General features: G+C 44.4%; 1 protein-coding gene across 1 annotated transcript in view; it reads right to left on the bottom strand.

Annotated features, from left to right (window-relative positions):
* Positions 1 to 13,322, bottom strand: part of LOC140378029 (protein sidekick-1-like) — a 128,914-nt gene that overhangs the window by 54,324 nt on the left and 61,268 nt on the right. The window contains exons 19-22 of the mRNA XM_072463659.1: positions 10,032 to 10,147; positions 8,393 to 8,588; positions 6,725 to 6,823; positions 4,436 to 4,627 (exon numbers count right to left, since the gene is read on the bottom strand). Of these exons, the coding sequence (XP_072319760.1) occupies positions 4,436 to 4,627; positions 6,725 to 6,823; positions 8,393 to 8,588; positions 10,032 to 10,147 (603 nt within the window). The remainder of the gene's footprint in view (positions 1 to 4,435; positions 4,628 to 6,724; positions 6,824 to 8,392; positions 8,589 to 10,031; positions 10,148 to 13,322) is intronic.

Here is a 13,322-nt window from a genome sequence, read left to right as displayed (position 1 = left end):
TTTTTGGTGTTTTATTTTGGATGATTACCGGGTAAAACAGACTGAAAGTGGAGATTTCGGGCGCAATAATCGAATTTAGTGACATTAAACATGATCTTTTAAATGTAACTGGTGAGAAGGCCAGAACAATGACATAAATATCGTGAAATAAAGATGTTATAGACTTATGTTAAATACGTTGAGCGTCTATCTTTATGCACGGCACCGGAAAAGTTACACAGTTCACTTTTAATTCGAAACATTTTACAGAAATTACATGTAAAAAGTAGATTCTAAATTGGGTTAATAACATAGCTTCTACAGCAATTGTACATCAACAATCAAAATCAAACAGTTGTTATTAGAAATGTGTTATTTAAATTTAATAACCACAATTATTCAAAATGATGGTGGACACATGAAAAATCTGATCGTTATCTGGTTCCTGGACTGATCAGATTATTGAAAGAGTTAGTAATCTGATTTCTTTCTGATTGTTCTCGGCTTTGCAAGTTTTGGATGAGGAAAATTGTGCAAAAACTAACGAAACTCGACGAAAAACGAAAGAGAAAATGTAGAAAGAGTGATCTTAAAATTGATTGCACCTTGTCTTTATGTGAAATAAGTATTTTTCCACCCATTTTCCCACTTTTTTTCATACCGAACCATACCCCTAATTACTGAAAGTCTTGATATCAGCTGTCCAGTTCGGCTGCGCGCCAAATGACTCTCTCTGGCTGCATACATGAATACATAACCAGGGCAGAGCGATAACTTTCCTGCCCCTCTCCTTCTCATCTTCTCCTCTACACATTCTTTGGCTCTTTTTCTCGAATTCATAAATGACTAAAATCTTTCAAAAACCCCGAGCCGTCCGTGCGTCCTGTCTTGGTTCTACTTTGTGCGGTGATAAATTAGTGATCACAAAAACAGTTTCGGACGGCGCTTCTCGTCCTTCTCTGCTTTTGCGCCGCTCGTCTCTTTTTGTCCGTCTGCTCCGCCTCATTAGATTCTCGTGGCTTCTATGGATATTACTCTGTGTTGCCGTTTGAATAGTAATCAGCCACAATAAGGGCTTCATATGCAAACCCGGATAAAGGATTAGGTCTGTGCACGCGGGGACGGGCGCTGATTTCCTAGTTAGATTGGGTTGATACATTCTGCTCACTATAATGGGAATGTGTAATAAAGCTGTAAAAGAGTTGTATGTTTTCATGATCATCTCAAAAAGTACATGATACATCCAATACATCCGATCCAAGCGCGATATATCCGTAAAATGCATTTTGTAATTGTTTTTTTTATAAAAGCTTCATTTGCGCACAGTTAAATGTACTTTTTGTGTGTTTTTAACCCAGTTCTAACAACGTTCCGTGATGAAAAACAGACCTGAAGTTGTGCTTTGCTTCATTCACGCTTGTTCCATTAAAGGACAAATATCATGCAGTATTTGTGCTGTTTTCAGGCTTCAAACGTGCTCTTGAGTACCTTAAGTTTGGGCTGTCATGTTTAAAAAAACATAAAAATGGTTTAATTGCTGCTGTTTCCCCCGGGACTCGCTGAGGTTTGGCGGTGTCTACTGGCTGCAGAGGGAATTACACACAGTTCAACACGTGTTTCAAGCTGGCCTCTCACTTCCGGGTCCCAGCAGATAATATAAGGACTTAAAAAACGAGTTTTTGACGGTCGGAGGGGAGAGGACTTTCTAACCAGGATCCTTCAAACTAGCGTGAATTAAGCTAAATGCTACTCCATGTATGTTTTAGCTGAGGGAACGTTGTTAAAAGCTCCAAAAAGTACATTTTGCATAATATGTGTCCTTTAATCTTGTTTACGAGGTTCTCTTCTCCTTCTTTGAACCTCACAGAAAGACTCGGTTCCCAGATTGGTGATGTTGCTCCTGGACCAGAACAGGACCGAACCGAGTCCACACCAGAACTAAAACGGGCTCAACTCAGGAACAAATAACGTCGAGCGGGAACTAAATTCATAAATCTGAATCCGTGCATTTCTGCCTCAAATCTACAAAACGACCTCCTTCAACCTTGCACCTCGCCACAGATGTGAAAATATCGATATCAACCTGTGTCAATATCGTTTATCGGCCACGACAGCGAGGCAAATAACAGATACTGGTATTTTTGTTTTTTTAAATCCATATCTGACCATCCACGACCACAGGCTTCAGAATGATGGAAAATTAGGATCGTTGCCGTGACATTTATTTGGGTTCAGGGGTGTTTTGGTTTTTATTGATTTGTGGGATGTCTTTTGATTTATGTCCGTTTTTATTTCTATGGTAGTGCTTTGTTTGATTTTTCATATTTGTATACATTTTTGTATTAAAAACAATCTAAAACAAAAAAGTCCTCTAAATATTGTATAAAACGGGGAGCTAAACATAAATTAAAAAAGGACACATACGTGAGAGCTGCAGCAGTTTCCTATCGGTTTGTATGAAAATAAAGATTATTTCCGATCACACGTACTAAACTCACCTTAGAAGAGGGAAGTATATTGTTTACACATTCAAATAAAAAACTGGTTTGAAAATTACAACTTTTTTCTCACGCTTTGAACCCTGTGGTCATTACAACGGTGCGTCTACAGCCACCGGGGGGCGCTCTAGCAGGAAGCCCAGCTGTTTGACCCACTGTAGAAGCAGACGTCAGTGGACAGTGTATTTTAAGCTTCAAAACGCGGTGTGTTTTATTACAATCAGACTCACACCCGGTCCCCTTTTTTATCATTTTTAGACCCGACAAAAACATAATCAACCCCTCCCCCCCCTTCCTTGCCCCCCTTTCTGTTTTATTTATTTGAATAAGTTAACTAATTATGTATTTAATTACCTTTTCTTTCCCTTTTACCCCCTACATTTACCATTCTACATACAGACACACACACACATTAGCAACACCCAAACATAGCACGTCACCGAAAGCCCTTTCCCATAACCCGATCATGACCACTTACAGAACTCAATCCCATCCTGTCACTTCTGTCATCGTCCTGTCCCACTGTCTGTTTGTCTTTTTATCTGTCTTTCCGTCTCACTCGTCTGTCTGTTTCATGTGGTTGACGTAGGACTAGGAGTCTAATGAGGAAGTGACTCTAGACGCAACGAACACAAAGACACACGTGGAGCGCAGACGTGTGACATACAAGTCCTGCAGTTTAGGACCTGCTGCATCACGATCATGGACCATATTTATGTGTAAATATCTCATGCTATAACGTGGGCACCTGTCGCTCGTATATGTACAATTTATGTTTTTTTTCTTTGTCCATTTCGTGCGCGCGGCTTTCGATCAGGACAGAAAAGCACGGTACATACAAACACAGACCATCAACACCTCCTTTCAAGTCGGCCCAGTTACCATGGACACCATCGCTATAATTACTTTACAGCCGTGAGAACAGACGTGCGGCGTTTTACGGACTCAGCACTAACGCGTCCAGGCTCTCGCTCAGAACCAAATGATTCACAAATAAGATTCCCCACAATTGTCTGCGGTTAAATTATAATCCATCATGTGGACACGCTGGCATTTGGATGAAAAAGAAACCCCATTTTGTTCCTGGCGTGATCTGCGCCGTTAAGGTAACTTTAACCCGTGAGTTAGCGGCGGCGTTCAGAGCGCATGAATATTCAGAGCGTCACTTTACGCCGCGGGGCTGCGTTCAGGGCCGCCACGGCGACGCGCAAAGAAACTCCACCGAACGATGTGGGAGTCAGTCTGAACGGAAATGTGATTAAACTGAACGTATTCTGCAGAATCCGCCGTTTAAAACAAGGTGTAACTCGGCGCGGTGGAATATCGGTCGAGCCCGAATGTCTCGCCTGCTGGGTTGCGTGGCCCCGCCCCCCACGAAAACAAGCGAATAAGATAAGCGACTGGTTTAAGTTCCTCTGACAATGGCATTGAACTAAAATGTAGTTAAGGTAAATATACTTTTGAATTGTGCTTAACGTTATACATTTTTTTGTTAATGTTTAAATGTGAATGAGTGACGCTGGTGTGATGTCACTTCTTGTCATTTTCTACAGTTTTTCCAACATTTTCTCCACAAATACCTGCTCGATTGGTGTAAAACTATACTTTATTTGCACGACAGGTATAAATACACCAAATAAAGTCAAAATGAGAAAATCGTTAAAACCCGTCGTACGTCACTTTAAACGTCGCAGCTGAACAAGCGCTAATGAGGTAAGCTTCTTATTAATACCACATTTAATACTGATAAAAGCTTTAAATTATGAATCAACAGTTAAGAACCGCCTATATTTAGATCACTGCAGGGTCTATTGTGTTAGAAACAGAGAAAAGGCAAAAAAATGACGTGAAAGCGCAAAAAAATACACAAAAAACTGACGAGCAACAACAAAAAAACAACAAAAAACAGCCCAAATCCACTAAAAAGGATCGGACTGGGCGTCGCCGCGCTCCCGTACCTGGTGGGACCCCGGTGGAGATGGCGGACGAGGTGGCGGCTCCTCGGCCTGCGGCGGTCCGTGCTGCCACCTGCAGGCTGTACGTGGTGGTGGAGGTGAGCCCGCTGAGGTGGTACTGCAGGGTGGTGTTGGACAGGGCCTTCTCCTGGGCACTGGACTCGGCGCCGGACACTTCCCACCTCAGCACGTATCCTGGGAGACGGGACACACCCCAAAAACACCGGTGAGCACCTTGGAAAGCCTCGCTAGGACGACGGGCAAACTGAACACGCTTGGGCGACGTTCGAGTGGATCAGGTCCGAAGGGTTGAGGTTGTGTTTGGGAGATTTACTGTTTTTGAAAGAAATATCCAAAACTGCAAAAGCTTGTTATTGTTTAAGATCGGCTCCACAAACACGTCACATTCATCCTTTGGCTTAAAGCGCCCCCTACAGGGCGGACGACTCATTGAACTAAAATGCAGTTAAGGTAAAACATATTTAGACATTTTGCGAAAAATTATTAAAAGAAATTAACACAATCGCACATTTTTTTAGGTTTATAATTTCACTTCTTGTTTGTAATCGATGATATCACACTAGGAAATTACCCAGCAAGCACTGGGAAAAAAAACTCATCTAATGTCACGATTTTTTTTATTTGACAAATAAAAATATATAAGAGCGACTTTATTTTGTTGAATTAATGTTTAGAGTCAAAAAAGTTGTTTCTTTGTGTAAATTCATCAGAAACCTTCACTGTAAATCCTGTCACATCCTGTCATTTTCTACAGATTTTTCGACCTTTTCTCCACAAATACCTGCTTGATTGGTGTAAAACTATAATTTATATGTACGACAGGTACAAATACACCAAAGGAAGTCAATTTAGAAAAGCGTTAGAAGCTGGCGGGTGGAGAGGGGAAGGTGTGTGTGGAAGGTGACCCCTGACTCTGTGAGTATCAGTCAGGTTGATGTGGAGCCACTGGGTTCCACTGAGAGAGAGAGAAAGCCCTGGAGAGGGAGAGAGAGGGGGAGAAGGGACAGAGAGAGAGAGAGAGAAAGGAAGGGAGACGGAAATGCAAGTGACAGAAAGACGCAAGGAAGACAGAGGTGGAGAGGGAGGGAGGGAGGGAGAGGTGGAGAGGGAGGGAGGGAGAGGTGCATTCTATCACTTTGATGTGGAGCCAGAGCGTTCCCCAGCGAGATGGAGAGAGAGTGAATAAGAGAGAGAATAATGGAGAAGAGAGAGTTCCACAGTGGGAGTGGAGATGGGGAGGTGTAGTTGTGGGGGTGGAGCTGTGGGAGTGGAGATGGGGGGGTGGAGATGGGGGAGTGGAGCTGTGGGGGTGGAGTTGTGGGGGGTAGAGCTGTGGGGGGTGGAGTTGGGGGGGGTGGAGTTGGGGGGTGGAGCTGTGGGGGTGTAGTTGTGGGAGTGGAGCTGTGGGGGTGTAGTTGTGGGAGTGGAGCTGTGGGGGGTGGAGTTAGGGGGTGGAGCTGTGGGGGTGTAGTGGGAGTGGAGCTGTGGGGGTGTAGTTGTGGGAGTGGAGCTGTGGGGGGTGGAGTTAGGGGGTGGAGCTGTGGGGGTGTAGTTGTGGGAGTGGAGCTGTGGGGGTGTAGTTGTGGGAGTGGAGCTGTGGGGGGTGGAGTTAGGGGGTGGAGCTGTGGGGATGTAGTTGTGGGGGTGGAGCTGTCGGAGAGGAGTTGGGGGGGTGTAGTTGTGGGAGTGGAGCTGTGGGGGTGTAGTTGTGGGGGGTAGAGCTGTGGGGGGTGGAGTTAGAGGGTGGAGTTGGGGGGGTGGAGTTAGAAGGTGGAGCTGTGGGGGTGTAGTTGTGGGAGTGGAGCTGTGGGGGTGTAGTTGTGGGAGTGGAGCTGTGGGGGTGTAGTTGTGGGAGTGGAGCTGTGGGGGGTGGAGTTAGGGGGTGGAGCTGTGGGGGTGTAGTTGTGGGAGTGGAGCTGTGGGGGTGTAGTTGTGGGGGGTAGAGCTGTGGGGGGTGGAGTTAGAGGGTGGAGTTGGGGGGGTGGAGTTAGAAGGTGGAGCTGTGGGGGTGTAGTTGTGGGAGTGGAGCTGTGGGGGTGTAGTTGTGGGGGGTAGAGCTGTGGGGGGTGGAGTTAGAGGGTGGAGTTGGGGGGGTGGAGTTAGAAGGTGGAGCTGTGGGGGTGTAGTTGTGGGAGTGGAGCTGTGGGGGTGTAGTTGTGGGAGTGGAGCTGTGGGGGTGTAGTTGTGGGAGTGGAGCTGTGGGGGGTGGAGTTGTGGGAGTGGAGCTGTGGGGGGTGGAGTTAGGGGGTGGAGCTGTGGGGGGTGGAGCACCTGTGATGATGCCGTTCTTGTCCTCCGGCTCGGTCCAGCTCACTTTGAGAGACGTGTCCAGGATCTCGGAGAAGGTCAGCTGACGGACAGGTCCAGGAGCTGCAGGAAGCGACACGACACAGTGACATCAGCCTTTTGAAGCAGGACGGGTGTCACGTACAATGCGGGAGAGACATGTGGCAAACGGTCAAGGCCTGGAATCGAACCTCACACTTACAAGCACTTTAACTCGGGCCGCAACCAACAATTATTGTACTATTTGTATCCTCATGGCGCGCCGCTAACATGCTAGTTCCTGTTAGCCGTGCCATAACTTCACTTCATTTCGATGCCAGTAAAAGTCCCGTACAGTGCCTTTAACCTGCGGCGATTCGACTTTGAGAAGTGGTGTGTGACCGCTGCCGTGAGGTGGGACTCCCGGACAATCCCAGAAGCCCCCGAGGCGACCGTCGCACTAGAGCGCTTAAGCTAGCCACGTGCCTCATTTATCTGCGCGCACAAAGCTATCATCAGGTGAGAATTACGCCCCTCGTTAACCTTCAACACATCGATCAACAGACGCGGCTGGTGGTCCGGCTAACGACCCTTAGCATCTCCGTGAGCGCGGCCGTCTGCGCGCCCGCGGGTTTAACGGCATTTAACTGTCGATACGGGAGTGAAACCAAACAAACGACACTTACGGCCGGAAGACTTGAATTAAGGTCTGTGAAATGAGACGCAACGTGCCCAATTTGTACTTAAAAACATGAAAAACAGTTCATTTTAAACTCTTTGCCGTCGCCGTAAAGCTAGTTAACGTTAGCATTTGAATGAAACGCTCTGTAATTAAATGTCGACAGCGCTCTGGGTTTAGCTTACGTCAGGTGCCTTTAGTCGTACCCTTGGGTAAATTACTTTGCAGTGATTAAGAGGCATCAAACATACATGTACATGATATAAACAACAGACAAAACGGATTCATCATTTCATTAATTACGAGCTCGTTTAAGAGGACAATAGCCGCTGGGACGAAACTGTCTCTATCGCTTTTGCGTTTGGGCACGACCAGCCATCGCCCCCCGATGGCAGGTACCGAAACGGGGCGTTCAGGGGGCGTGGCTCCGGTCCTGCATGGCACCGGAGCCTCTGCAGCTCGCCGTGGCCGTCCAATCAGCATCAGCCACGATCCGTGCATTTTTTCGTTCTTCACCAAGATGACACTTGTTACTCCGGGTTGTCACTCACCGTCCTCGTGGGTCTGTTACTCCGGGTTGTTACTCACCGTCCTCGTGGGTCTGTTACTCCGGGTTGTTACTCACCGTCCTCGTGGGTCTGTTACTCCGGGTTGTTACTCACCGTCCTCGTGGGTCTGTTACTCCGGGTTGTCACTCACCGTCCTCGTGGGTCTGTTACTCCGGGTTGTCACTCACCGTCCTCGTGGGTCTGTTACTCCGGGTTGTCACTCACCGTCCTCGTGGGTCTGTTACTCCGGGTTGTCACTCACCGTCCTCGTGGGTCTGTTACTCCGGGTTGTCACTCACCGTCCTCGTGGGTCTGTTACTCCGGGTTGTCACTCACCGTCCTCGTGGGTCTGTTACTCTGGGTTGTTACTCACCGTCCTCGTGGGTCTGTTACTCCGGGTTGTCACTCACCGTCCTCGTGGGTCTGTTACTCCGGGTTGTCACTCACCGTCCTCGTGGGTCTGCAGCAGGGTGGGCGCGCTCCGGGGCCCGTCCCCTGGCGTGGTGAAGCACAGCGTGGAGCAGTGGTACCAGGTGAACTTGGCCAGCCCGCTGACCAGGCCCGTGTGTCTGCTGGCGGGGTAGTCCGGAGTGATGGTTACCACGGTGACGTCCTCCGGGGACAGCTCGGGCCAGACCATCAGCTGCAAAACAGGCAGCAGGTTCAGTCCGTCGCCATGGCGATCAGCTCACTGCAGGCACTCCACATTCCACACGGGCCCGATGCCCGTGAGCCATATTTACACATGAACATCAGTATTTTCAATTCAATATCGACGTCAAGGTTATGATTTATTAAGAATTCAACATGTGGTTTAAACATAAGTGTTTCACAAGAGTAACTGAAATATCATGTTTTTACTCTTATTACTGCTGTTTTATGCATGTTTTTGTGTTTGAAAAGGAAACACAAACATGTGACCATCAGTGAACACAAACATGTGACCATCAGTGAACACAAACATGTGACCATCAGTAAACACAAACATGTGACCATCAGTGAACACAAACATGTGACCATCAGTGAACACAAACATGTGACCATCAGTGAACACAAAGATGTGATCAACAGTAAACACAAACATGTGGTCAACAGTAAACACAAACGTGTGATCAACAGTAAACACAAACATGTGGTCAACAGTAAACACAAACATGTGGCCAACAGTAAACACAAACATGTGTCCAACAGTAAACACAAACATGTGGCCAACAGTAAACACAAACATGTGTCCAACAGTAAACACAAACATGTGTCCAACAGTAAACACAAACATGTGGCCAACAGTAAACACAAACATGTGGCCAACAGTAAACACAAACATGTGGCCAACAGTAAACACAAACATGTGTCCAACAGTAAACACAAACATGTGTCCAACAGTAAACACAAACATGTGGCCAACAGTAAACACAAACATGTGGCCAACAGTAAACACAAACGTGTGGCCAACAGTAAACACAAACATGTGGCCAACAGTAAACACAAACATGTGGCCAACAGTAAACACAAACATGTGTCCAACAGTAAACACAAACATGTGGCCAACAGTAAACACAAACATGTGGCCAACAGTAAACACAAACATGTGGCCAACAGTAAACACAAACATGTGGCCAACAGTAAACACAAACATGTGTCCAACAGTAAACACAAACATGTGTCCAACAGTAAACACAAACATGTGGTCAACAGTAAACACAAACATGTGGCCAACAGTAAACACAAACATGTGGCCAACAGTAAACACAAACATGTGGCCAACAGTAAACACAAACATGTGTCCAACAGTAAACACAAACATGTGGCCAACAGTAAACACAAACATGTGGCCAACAGTAAACACAAGTACACAACAGAACAACTCAACCCTAAACTGCCATATCTCACAAATTAGCTTTAATTTACCAACTTTTGCAAGCACAAAACCCAGCTAGTAGCATGTAGCGCTAGTAGCATGTAGCGCTAGTAGCATGTAGCGCTAGTAGCATGTAGTGCTAGCATCAGCTAACCGGTACAACTACAGCGTCTTTACCACACGGTTATTCATGCAGACATACTTTGTTAAAGGTGACACACAGCGCACCTTGTATCCCTGGTTGATTCCATTGATGAACTGCTGTGGCGGGGGGCTCCACGTGAAGCGAAGGGTGGTCGAGTTAACTGCAACCACTTGCACGTCCTGAGGGGCCGCAGTGGGGACTGAACACAAACAGAAACATATCAAAAACGGTCATATTTATTGCCAATATTGTGATAAACTAAACTAACTTACAAACATATTCAAATAAATATAATAGTTTCATCATCATTTTAATAGTTTGTTTCCCTCTCCAGACTTCAGCCTGTTCAGTCCCACTTTGTGACATCACGAGGTGGTGGTGGTAATCTAGGAAGTGCTCCTCTATGTTTTTAAAGCCCAGAGTCATTTTGAAATATTTTGCCGTAAAATTGTTTAGATTAAGATGGTATTGTGCTTAGCCTCATTTAATCTGATTCACCCCTCTGTGCATCAGCAATGGTTCAGTCCAGTCCAGTTCCTCTTTAGGGAAATTAACATTTTGTATGTTCAGAGATCAGCGCTCACTTCATCGTCAGCAAATCAAGAATACACAAAGTAAGTCGTCCAAAAGTAATTTAAAAAGCTCTGAATAATGCATAGTAAAGAACCTTTAAACTCACGTAAGGTTAAAGATTGACATAACTAATGTTTTAATGGACATATTGAGATTCAGTCCATTTTAGCGCATAATTCCGCTAACCTTGCAAAAGCTAAATGCCAACCCTGCAGGCGACTCCCCGCTGCAAAATGAGCCAATTACTCATTCAAATGAATATGCCATATTGTATTTTGCCCGCCTGGTTTGCATACTAATTCAGAGTGGTGTTCAGTGGCTTGTAGTTAATGTCATGTTTTTAATAAATCATGCTCTGTCCAAACCTTGTCTGTGTGACCTGTGGCGGCCATGGTCTTATGAATCACAACACTGTCATTAATATTCATTTTTTTTACCTTCTTCAATTGGGGCTTGTGAGTAAAGTAGGGGTGATCTGACTGACCGTTATCTGGGTTATGAGATTCAGCCCGGACCCGAGAACCAGAGGCGAAAAACCCTGAACGTTTGATTTAAAGTTGAGTTTAAACTGAATCTTGTGAACGGAGCACGTGGCCAATCAGAACGCTCCACTTTCTGCAACTGGAGGCGCAGAATTAGAGAAAAAAAAAGGAACCCTTCAAAAACCAGCTCCTCCGAGGTCCAAAACGGGCTGAATAAGTGAAGTGGTGAAGAGGAATGGACTTTTAAAAACACAGAGGAGCTTAAAGTGCCCATGACAGGTTTGTACCCTAAACATTTTGACTTTATTTGGTGTATTTGTACCTGTTGTACATATACATTATAGTTTTACACCAGGTATTTGTGGAGAAAACGCTGAAAAAGCAGTAGAAAATGACAGGAAGTGACATCACACCAGGGACATAGTCAAAGTTTATGCAGAATTTACAAAAATAAACAACTTATTTGACTCTGTAAACATTAATTCAACAAAATGAAGTTGTTCTCTTATATTTAACATTTATCAAAGAAAAAAAAAAAGGTGATTAGATTGGTTTTGGCCCTGTGGTTACTGGGTAATTTCCTACTGTGATGTCATCAATTACAAACAGGAAGTGAAATGATAAACCTAAAAAATTTGCTATTCTATGATAACATTTTTATAACTTTGAGTAAAATTTAAAATACATTGATCTTAACTGCGTTTTAGTTCAACGAGTCGTCCGACCTGTAGGGGGCGCTTAAAGGTGAGACACTGCAGGTGCAAAATGTTTACACTTTTTAGCCAAATTCAAAATATGCTTCAGGAGTAACAAACGTGCACAAATGAAACGAATAGATGACGACGACTTGATGAAGAAGACGGCAGATGATGAAGAGGAGGAAGTGGTCGTGAGGCTGAATCTAGTTTAACTGCGATCATTCCTCAAAGTGGGTTTTATTTGGACGTTTATTACAGTTATTAAAGAGCGGCCGCGCCCCGCACACACGCACGCCGACATAAAGATCCAGTCATTATTGCGAGAGCGCCCGACAGCTTTATAGACTCAAGAAGCGCTCGGCTCGTTCATTATTCTAATACGATTTAACGGGAGTCCAAACCGGCGACAAGAGAGGGAGGCTAAAGGTGCAGCGCCAACAGCAAATCAAGACAATCCAGCTGACGAGAAGTCGGTGAGTTTGAAAATGGTAAACGAGGTGGCAAAAAGTGTTGTGTCGACGAAGGGCGGATAGTGTTACGATTTGAGGATTACTCCGCGAAATCTCGTCCGACGTGCGACTGTTTCTGAAGTTTGTGACTCAGTTTCAGAACTATGTATTTGGGCCTCGAAACTCCTGCCATGGACACGATAAGTGGATACACCTTTAGAACGTACTTTTGGCGGCAGGAAAAACGAATCAATCACATCCGGACTGATCGTGGAAATGGAGAAATTTTACATAAATTGGACAAAATTTGACTTATTTTAACATTTTTCTCTTTAAATGTATTATTATTATTTTTATTTCTGGATGCCTTACTTTTCCTAAATGTGCATTTTCAAATTTTGCCCAGCCCTGTCTTGTCAATTTTTTTATTTTTCATTTTTTTTAATTAATTAATACATTTATTTTATGTATATTTTTTGTCTTTGTTCATATGAATTGTGTTTTTCTTGAAAAAATTAAAATAAAATAAAAAAAGTAAATGTGGCAAAAAGTATTATTTGTATTTTGTTTAACTATAGAATTAAAATTAATTAATCTAGCTTCCAAAATAGTCACGATTATAATTTTTTGGTTCTTGTGATTACATTGTGACCTAAATAATCACGATTATCGATTCAGTGAATAATCTTGACATCTTTAAACATGAGTCAAATAAACAAAGAAGAACAAAAACAACAAAAAAATCTAAAACTGAAGTGTGCGTAAGTCTGGTATTTCAAAAAATAATATAATAACAATCATATAAAACTTGAGTCCTCAACAACTGGAGGAGGATTTTAAATATATTTCGTGGTCTACCATTATCTTCCTGTGATTTACTTGAAATATTTAACTGAAAATATTGCGTTAATAACTGGGTAAACGGCAAAAAAGTTTGAAAAGACCTTTTTTCTTTCTTTTTTTTGCTCAAACCGGCCACATTATTGTCATTTGCGATCTTCTTATCTTTACCCAAGACACAACTGCATCAGAGACTGACACCGCGTTTGGACGATATTCGCACTGTATCGACTTCTTGCCCGAATTATCAAGCGCGGGTCGATATTCAATTCTGCCGAGCGTCGAGACGAACGCTTCAGCGCAAAGAGAGAACGACGGGGCCAACGGAAACG

Source organism: Eucyclogobius newberryi, unplaced genomic scaffold, assembly GCF_026437365.1.
Source record: "Eucyclogobius newberryi isolate DKJ021-1_F unplaced genomic scaffold, fEucNew1.0.hap1 SCAF_4, whole genome shotgun sequence".
Lineage (NCBI taxonomy): Eukaryota > Metazoa > Chordata > Actinopteri > Gobiiformes > Gobiidae > Eucyclogobius > Eucyclogobius newberryi.
This window is presented reverse-complemented; position numbering and strand designations above follow the sequence as displayed.